This window comes from Carassius carassius, chromosome 14 (assembly GCF_963082965.1).
Source record: "Carassius carassius chromosome 14, fCarCar2.1, whole genome shotgun sequence".
In the NCBI taxonomy this organism is placed as follows: domain Eukaryota; kingdom Metazoa; phylum Chordata; class Actinopteri; order Cypriniformes; family Cyprinidae; genus Carassius; species Carassius carassius.
In genome coordinates, this window is record NC_081768.1 from 12434041 (window position 1) to 12444082 (window position 10042).

At 34.4% G+C, this 10042-nt stretch overlaps 1 protein-coding gene across 1 annotated transcript; it reads left to right on the top strand.

Annotated features, from left to right (window-relative positions):
* The first annotated feature begins 348 nt into the window (after window positions 1-348).
* rgra (retinal G protein coupled receptor a) lies at window positions 349-6602 on the top strand. The gene is made up of 7 exons (XM_059566135.1): window positions 349-766; window positions 1010-1166; window positions 1892-2013; window positions 2824-2977; window positions 3223-3340; window positions 4013-4126; window positions 5586-6602. The coding sequence occupies exons 1-7, from the start codon at window positions 688-690 to the stop codon at window positions 5727-5729; spliced, it is 888 nt and encodes a 295-aa protein (XP_059422118.1). The 5' UTR covers window positions 349-687; the 3' UTR covers window positions 5730-6602.
* The last annotated feature ends 3440 nt before the right edge of the window (window positions 6603-10042 follow it).

Below are 10042 nucleotides of genomic sequence, written 5' to 3' on the forward strand. Positions count from 1 at the left end.
TTTTAATAAATGCAGTTTGGATTGGCTATTTTGTCTATAAATATTACAAATGTTTCTATTTCAGAAATGAACACATTTTAAATTGGGATTATATAGGATGTAAAGACTTGATTTTGTAAATGTACCTAAAATTATATCTCAGAACAACAACAGATCTGTTTTTGAATACAGTACAAGTGTCATTTTCTCTCTCTAATGTCTCTCTAAATTTTATTTCTCCAAACCACAGTATCTCATACAATTGAGAATGCACAGTTTATCTAATCATCCCTATGCAATCCGTCTGGTATACAGTGTCCGTTAGTGTCAGGAGTGACAGCTCGACAACACCTCGACAGAACACGACGCAATGGATTGGCACAGATTGGACTGATTCTCATCCACCTCGGTCTTATCATCAGAGCGCTCAAGCGTCCGACACACAAAGGCTTGTTGTGTAACTGAATGAGCGCTTTACAGTCGCCCTGTGTAAATACGTATTAGGGGTCAATGGTATTGAGTTGTTATATTCATTAAGACATTCTTGTGCGGATTGAGGCAGAGGGAGAGGGCTTTACATAATTACGTTCATGCTTTTTCACGTGAAATGCTCCTTTAAAAGAAGGCTTCGACTGAAAACACCGAGGCACATCGCAGGCGCTAGCAGACTGTCGTTCTGCATAGTTTGGTATCAACATTGCTTTCAAAATGGTGACGTCGTATCCATTACCAGAGGGATTCTCCGAGTTTGATGTGTTCTCCTTGGGATCTTGTCTGCTCGTGGAGGGTAAGAGTCATGTTCAGGTTAGAAAAAAAAATGGATCGCGTGGATCTTACTTTGTGGATATGCATAGCCTCAATAGGATGCGCTTTATCCAGGAACGATAGCAACACGGTTGAAAAAAAAACCCGCATGTTTTTGAACTGTCTATCTCAAGCCTGTCAATGAATGTATATTACTGTTGTGTTACCGATATCTCTGGGTTTCAGGAAGCTCTGAATGTTCACACGTTTTTTGTGTCTTCTGAAGGTCTCCTCGGGTTCTTCCTGAATGCTGTCACCGTTGTTGCTTTTCTTAAAATAAGAGAATTACGGACCCCAAGTAATTTTCTCGTGTTCAGTCTGGCCATGGCAGATATGGGTATTTCTATGAACGCCACAGTTGCTGCCTTCTCCAGTTTCCTGAGGTGAGCACGCGCACGTTTGTGTGTGGATGATGTTGTTGACAGAACCCCTAGGCGACGCTGCGTCACGGGTGTAGTGTGTAAATACAGCTGTGATGAAATGCTGGTTAAGAGGGGCCTTTTTTTCGTAATGAATGACTAAAGTGCAGCTCTTAAGTTAGAGTGATAGTTGGGGTAGCATCGTATTTTTAACTGTGTGACGAATTCGATTCGTAATTTAATCACATCCATGCAAAAGTAAATAGCATAATCCAGCCTAATGTGATTTTCTGGTTTTAGCTGGTCTCCCTGGTCTGGACAGACTGGTTTGTTGGCTTGTTTAAGAGACGTTTGGGGCATTTTCGGCTGCTGCTTCTGGCAACACCAGTTTGACCCGGCTGGGAAAATATAAATTATTACAGCATGATAGTTGGTTTCCAACTGTTGGTCATTAGTTTTCCAAGTTGGTCATTAGCTAGTGCAACAAATCAGAGTTTTTTTGGGGAAACTGTAGCCAGCTAATGAGCAGTTTGGGCCAGAAACCAGCTACCATGTTCCAAAACACCAATATGTTAGAATTCTATTTTTACTGATAAAAGCAATGATGTGATCAATTATTCAAGGAAACAAGTTAGCATAACACATGACTATTCATTTAAAAACTATTAATACAGATAAGCAACATAAGCTATGAACATAAACCAGCAAATTTATATCTTTTTAAATACTTTATCTTCTTGAAATGCCAGATACTGGCCTTATGGATCAGACGGATGCCAAACCCATGGATTCCAGGGCTTTATGACTGCTCTTGCCAGCATCCATTTTATTGCAGCCATTGCTTGGGACAGATACCACCAGTACTGCACAAGTGAGTAATAAAATAAAAGAAAGAAGGAGATGCTTCTTACCAAGTCAGCAGGATATTCGAAATGCTTTGTTCTAGTTCAGACCACCCATGTTTCCAAGACCACCTGCTAAAGGCACTAAAGTGCACATAGGCTTCACCAAAGGCCATTCTTTTCAGAATCTCAGTGAAGAGCCGTTTTAAATGTGAACGCAGAGCATGCGAATATGCTATGGTGTGTAAATGTGAATAACAAGAACATACACAGCCATTTAAAACTTTGACACTAAAGATTATATATATATATATATATATATATATATATATATATATATATATATATATATATATATAGCACCATATCAGATTATTACACTAATATTAAAAATATAGGTTAAAAATATAGGTTAAAAATATATATTAAAAGTAGGAAGAGGCAATTATAAAGATTCCATATAAGAACTTCTTTTCTGTGAACAGTTCTTAAAATAACCATTTTGTTTATGTTAGTATGAACATTTTTATAACCTCAAGATCCTTTTTCGTCTATAAAGAACCTTTTTTATATGTTAAAGGTTCTTCATGGAACTACAGATGCTAGTGAAGAATCTTGGTTTTTAAAAGTGTAGAATGATTTAAGTGGTTCTTAAAATATTCCTATTTCTTATTTAAACAATAAATACATTTAGTCTTTTTCTTTTGTCTTTGTTCATATGCATATGTATGAACGTGAATGTCTAAAGACTGTAAGCTAATGATCAGCTTTAAATGCTGTTATGATACCAGTACCACTGTAATAACTTGTATTATTGTAGTAATACCTTGTGTTATTAGGGACAAGGCTGCATTGGAGCAGTGCCATCACCCTGGTTATCTTCATCTGGCTCTTCACTGCCTTCTGGGCTGCCATGCCTCTGATTGGCTGGGGAGAGTATGATTACGAGCCCCTGAGGACCTGCTGCACACTGGACTACAGCAAGGGTGACAGGTACAGTATGATGCACAGTTAATTACTACGCTCATAATTCACGTCATTTTATATGATTATAACAAAAGACATTGCTCACCAGTGTCCATTTCAGTCACATTTTCACCCATATATTCAAATGTGTGTTCTGACCCACATAAAAATCAATATTAGGGTCATGGAGAGGTCACATGACTCTCATTTCCTTGTAAATCTGTTGACTGTGAAATAAGACCGATGATGTAATTGTCTGTCCTTTTACACAGGAACTATGTGTCTTACTTGATCCCCATGTCCATCTTCAACATGGGCATTCAGATGTTTGTTGTGCTGTCTTCCTATAAGTCCATTGATAGGAAATTCAAGAAGACTGGCCAAGCCAAGGTAAAGTATCCTCTGTATCATATTAGAATTTGACATGTGAGACCAAAGGGTACATGAAACGAACAGAGTATACATTTTCCCTCAAATTGCATAAGACTGTTATTCACAGGGTTTGAGTAGGTCAAAGAAATGTTTTGCCTCGGAGCACAAAGGCATCTCTGCAACAGTTACTGAACTCTTCTCTAGGACAGAACTATTATGTAACACCAAAAAATTGCATGCACACCAATACCAAAGTGATTGAAAAGGAAGAGGATTTCCTTACAGACAGTTAAGACTACCACAGAACTGGGTTATTATCCTTAACTGAAACTAAAACTATTAAAAACATTTTGTTAAATGGAATAAAGCTGAAATAATAATAATAATAATAATAATAGCACAGAATCACTTATAAGTTTGTTTTGATTTTCTCAGTAGTACACATAAAAGTACTACAGCCTGTAGTATGTAGGTCATTTTATTATGTCTTTGTTGAACCTTCATGCTTAATTGAGCTTATGACATTTGTTCTAATTAACTCTTTTGTGTGTGTGTGTGTGACTTTTGTTTGTTCACTCATCAGAACAGTACAATTTTTAATGGTGTATATGTTACATCAAAGTTAAATCTGCATCATGTGACTTAGAAATCCAACTAAGACCAAATCTTATGCTTGCTCTCTATGTGCAGTTCAACTGTGGCACTCCTTTGAAGACCATGCTGTTTTGCTGGGGCCCCTATGGTATCCTGGCTTACTATGCTGCTGTGGAGAATGCAACAATTGTCTCTCCTAAACTGAGAATGGTAAGCAAATCATGTTTGAAGCATAGCAGACAGCCAAAGAAGATAATTCCTCCCAACATGAATCATTTACCTACCTTTATGTCTTCTTGTAAAACACAAAAGAAGATACTGCAAAGTCTGGTTTTGTGTATACAATGAAAGTCAGTGGGTTCCAAAACACCTGATAAATTTATCCAATTTTCTTTTGTGTTCCACATACGAAAATAAAAAGTTATAAAGGTTACATTAAACCTCATATGAATTAAATTAATACATGACACATCCTATTCTGATTTTATATAAACAAGTCCATATATATTTGGACACTGACATAATTTTCATAATTTTGGCTTTGTATGTAACCAGAGCAGAATTAAAAATAAAACAATCAAGAGAAAATGATGTGCAGACTTTAAGCTTTAATTCAAGGGGTTGAACAAAAATATAAAATGCTTAGGAAATACAACCATTTTTATACAAAAATTTAAATTTTTTATATTTTGTTGAGAATTCTTTGCAGTCAATGACTGCCTTAAATCTGAAACTCATGGACATCACCAGAGACTGAGTTTCCTCCTTTGTGATGCTTTGCCAGGCCTTTACTGCAGCTGACTTCATTTGTTTGTTTGTGGGTCTTTCTGCCTTTAGTTTCTCCTGATTTCAACCTGATTGAGCAGGCATTTCACTTGCTGAACTCAGAATGTTCCTGCTCTCTCTCTCTCTCTCTGATGGATTTGTTCTGTTTTACTTGCATGGAGAGCTCCCATGACCACATGATGTGGGTTCACAGCAACAGCTTCCTAATGCAAATGGCACAGTCAACTCAAGACCATTTACCTGCGTAAACTGATGTTGAAATAACAAAGAAATATCCCACGCCTGTCCATGAAAAAGCTTTTGAGTCAGCTGTCCAATTACTTATGGTCTGTTGTAATTCCTTAACATTTCCTCCAATTTTGATGAGAATACCCTCAAATTAATGCTCAGAGTGTGTCAGCGTGCACTTAAACCCAAATTCATGATACAACCATAACTTGAATATGTTTTGGTCAGCAGCTAAAAAATACAAATTGTGCTTGTGTCCAAATATATATGAACCCAACTGTATGTATATATTAAAGAATCTTATATAACATTTTCCACAAATATATTTAGCAGCACAACACCTTATTTTTTTTTTTTTGGTTTTGTTATTTGTTTTTTGTTGTTGCTTGAGCACCAAATCAACATGAATGATTTCTGAAGGATCCGTGTGTGACACTGAAGAAGTAATGGCTGAAGAAAATTCAGCTTTGCCATGACATGAATACATTTAAAAACAAATTCAAATATAAACTAGTTGTTTTAAATTTTACTGGATTTTGAATCAAATAAATTTGGAGACTAGTGTAAACACAGTAACTGAAGCATAACATTTCTGTTAAACTATTTATTCAATATTGTGTGCATAAATTAATCTGTTCTGAACATATTCTTACAGATTGCACCCATTTTGGCTAAGACATCACCTACTTTCAACGTCTTTGTTTACTCCCTTGGAAATGAGAACTACAGAGGAGGAATCTGGCAGTTGCTCACTGGCCAAAAGATTGAGACTTCTGCTGTTGAGAACAAGACCAAATAAACTAATGTGATAACAGTTAATGTCCTGGTAGTTTCTAACAGGTATGACCCTTGTTTATTGGAACTGTGTGCTTATGTCATTCTTGCTGTATTTTGGTGGAGTGTTTGTGGACATGAGTGTGGAGTCTGTGTTTGTGGTAGTTTGTGGTCTTTTATATATAATATAGTTAATTTCAGCAACTAATAAAATGTATAAACTGATATTTTGACAAAGCTCCTAATGGAAATGTTACAGATCGGGGTCCATTTTCATCCGTATCAAAGAACATTTAAGCACATAATTTGTGGCCATCATTTAAAAATGGTTAAGCAGCTTCCATATATGCAGTTCTGGACGTACAGTAAACACAACCAAACATATAACCTATTTTTTAGGTTGTGGGTGAACTTTCAAGATATTTTATTGCCATATAAGTGCCATTACATTGTACATTAAAACTGTCCTTTTAAATGTCACAATTAGAGAAAAACACATTTATTTACTGCTAGTTTTAAGAGTGCAATACTTTTTACCGTCTCTACATTATATTAATTTATTTCATGTTAACCATAATGTACAATTTGGCACACCCAGGAAATAAAGTGTACATAATTTTGCACATAGGGAAATCATTTGCTATGAGATAAAGGTCTACATCAAGCTTATGAGACAGAATTAGGCAAGCAACATTTTCTAATCCCAGAAACAATGGTGCTTTTCATGAAAACACATTCCCTACTGCACAAGATTAGTCAAAAGAAAAAGATTATGCATGAGACTCACTGCGATTGGAAATGTTCAGACTGGTGGTCTTGTTTTCCATCTGCAGATTCTGTCTCTGTTTTAACATGAATCATTCTGGCAACTGAAAAATAATAAATGAATCACAAATTATTTTTATGTTGCTATTTTGTACACTGTATACACTGTACACTTCATGTTTCTAATTAAAAGTCTAAGAAATATTTGTAGTTTCACTTTGTTCATAACAGAAATATAATTTCCACATACATAGATGGTAATGTTCAATAAAAAGGCTGAAAATCACATACCAAAGAAGCATGTAATGCCAAGTAATTTAGCTAGAAATAGCATAAAATGTGCATATTTCTAGGTTCTTTTTTTTCCAGAATTTAATTTGATAACAGACTACTATGCATGCAAAGACAGACAAAAGGTCACTCTTTTTACACATTTGCACTAAAACACAAATACTAAATACTAAAATATACTTTTCTGTGACACAATGTTTGTGTATGTGACATGCTAATGAACAAATGATTGATACGTACAACTGTGTAGCCTGACGCATAATGTCTCTGCAGTGGCTCATGTGTCACTTATATGCTACAGCCTAATTAGTCTTTAAAAGCTCATGTCAACGTTTAGCTTGACTTCCTCAAGTGCACTTTCATTAACCTGTGAATAATGTTCAGTGGATGTCTTGTCAGCAACATCTCATATCTCTGTATCTCAGCCAAGATGCACAACAGTGAAATAAACATTGGTGGATAATTCATTATGTCTTAATTGAGTTCGCTGGACCACTGAACATTTTAGTGAACTGGCGAACTGCAAATCTTTGTAAGATGCAACTCTTACAATGGTCAGCATCTTTAAGCATTTTTAAATTAAAATATCTTTACATCATTTGTATTTTATATGGCCTCATTAGATTTTTTCCCTTCTTTCTTTGAGGTCACAAATAATTGCTGACATAAGAGATGGCTGTAGCTTCTGCGTATATTGATATTTATATTACATTACTTACATACGACTGGTTATTTCTTTAATTTTAATGATCCTGTATTCAGAAATCGACAAAACAACTCACACTAAGAAAAAACTAAAAGCTTAAAGCATACTTTACAAATTATTAATTTAGGCCACTTATTTGCATACCACTAAAAGATTCTGGTGCATGGAAAGAATGCTTATAAAAATTAAACAATATTTTTTAAAATAGCCAGATGTCATCTAAAAATGTGTCAAATTTGTGGAGGGCACCCAAGTCACAAAACTGGTTAGCAATTTTGAAACATACAGAGGTTTTACAGAGGTAAACCAATGCATAACTGACATAAATATGGAATTTCATTGTCCAGATTTTTGAAATCTATTTTTCTACTTGGAATACAAAAAGGAAAGATTCTTCAAAACATTTTCTGTATATTAACATGAATCGCCCACAGCTTTGTGCAATCCAAGTGAATTTGCTTTGAGGTCTAGACAAGTGAAATAATAAATCACACATGTGATGTCAGTATGTGATACAAACGGTTCTTTGGTATGTAGTCAGTTCATAACATGTAACACATTGTACTGACATCGAGAGTGTCTGATCCGCTGCCTTGCAATCCAGAGTAATCAGTCAAAAGCTTACGATCAGATGTCCGAAAGGTTCAAGAGCAGAGTGAAAGGTCAAAATGGCTGCCAGAAGTCATGTATTTTTTATTTGATTAAACAACATTTGAAGCAGATGTTCAGCAAATGTAAATGGGAAGAAAATGTCTCTCATAACAACAGACCTTGTTCATGCTGGCAGCATTTTCACAACAAGTGAAAGTCAACACAAATCCAGTGGAAAAATTTTAAAAGCAAGCTCCATTTGTTACATTGAGCACTAAACATATTGAGATTTTGGTAATCTGTGCTACCGTGTGTTCATAAACATAATGTTTGAACAATTAGACATAAAACAGTAAAAAAAATATTTCTGGTGTTTTTTTTTTTTTAAGAAATTGTACTGTAGAAGGATTATGGACATAATGTAATCTGGATTATTGATGTGTGCGTCATTGCTCTTTAGAGAGCGCTGTGTTCTCAGTCATTTAAAGTGCTAAAGTCATATTAATTATTGTGGAATGAAAAGGGATATATGCATATTGCCTACATGACTTTTGTTGTAATTTAACCTGACGTTAAAAAAAGACAGGAAAAACCTGGATATCAATAATTAATTAATCTATAAATAAAATAAATTAGTTGATTATTTAAATACTATCTATATCCTTTTGTAGTATTTATTAATGTTTTGAATTAGCTTTTGTTTATATTTTTCCTTTTAATTTACAATTTAGACATTCTTAGTGATTTTGTCATTTTTATTATTGAATTGTTTCAGTTTTTATATGTAGCTTTAATTTACTTATATTTTAGTTTTAGTATCTCAAATTATGTTCAAATTAATAACTCAATTTTTTTTTTTTTTTTAGGTTTTTAGTTTTCTCCATCCAATATTTATATTTTATTTTAGCTTTATTCAAATTACCAAAAATAATTTGTAATAGTTTTAGTTAATAATAACAATGTCCATTCATTCAAGAAAAAAAAAGGATACACAATAATTTTTGTCAGGCTATATGCCCAACAATTCGAGCAGCTGAGTGTTTAGCCATCTTCAAGAAACGTCGAAAGAAGCTCTCTTCCATCTACACAAGACCCTCTATGACTAGCACTGTTTATTTTATTTCTATTCTACCTACTTAATTTTTTATTATTATTATTATAACATATGCACTCTCTATTTGACTTCTTTTAGATCTGCTTGTGTTCTTATTTAAAAATAACAATAACACACCCTGCATGCATTAGACTAACCGATACTAGTCACAGAACTAACATAATATTGCTCTTTTGCTGGTTTGATTGCTTCTGTTGCCTCAATTTATGTCGCTTTGGATAAAAGCATCTGCTAACTGACTAAATGTAAATGCAAATATTAATTTCAGTAATAACTTGAGCCAATTTAATGTAATGGTGTAATAAAATCAAATCTTAAGCAGCCAGCCTGAGAAAAAAAATTGCAGAATTGAGTTTAATTTATTTAATAAACAATGAATTTACATTGTAATAGTACTTTAGCAAATTTGTGACTCCAGAATCAAAGCTAATTTTCACTACAAGTGGACAATGGGCGGCATAGATTCCCCAGTTGCTCTAAATTTTTATGTCACATACAATAGATCCCCAATCTGGAAACATGACTTTTAAATGTGAAACTGCCCGTCCATGTTTTTGCCTTTAATATAAAGAGAAATAGAGAGCTGATGATGTGTAACGATTTCTTATCTTGGGTTAATTTTACAAGTGACTAGCTTGGCTGCTGTCTGAGCCAGCCTCCATAAATGAAATTGTATTTTCTCAGCAAGGTTAGTTTAATCCTTCTGTTTATTATTTACTCAGGAACATGGATTAAACATTTTTAATAATACCCCACAGCCCCCCTGCATATTTAAATGTCCACATGTGCAGCAGGTCTGTGATTTGTTACTTGGCATGACAAGAACACATGGTTTGATGTCAAACACTGTATTCTCATATTATACAGTATG

What these genes read in the sequence shown, in the direction of transcription:
- rgra (XM_059566135.1), top strand. Translation starts at nt 688, where the DNA reads ATGGTGACGTCGTATCCATTACCAGAGGGATTCTCCGAGTTTGATGTG. An exon ending in ATCTTGTCTGCTCGTGGAGG is followed by an intron (nt 767 to 1,009) that starts GTAAGAGTCATG and finishes TGTCTTCTGAAG; the next exon opens with GTCTCCTCGGGTTCTTCCTG. An exon ending in AGAAGACTGGCCAAGCCAAG is followed by an intron (nt 3,341 to 4,012) that starts GTAAAGTATCCT and finishes CTCTATGTGCAG; the next exon opens with TTCAACTGTGGCACTCCTTT.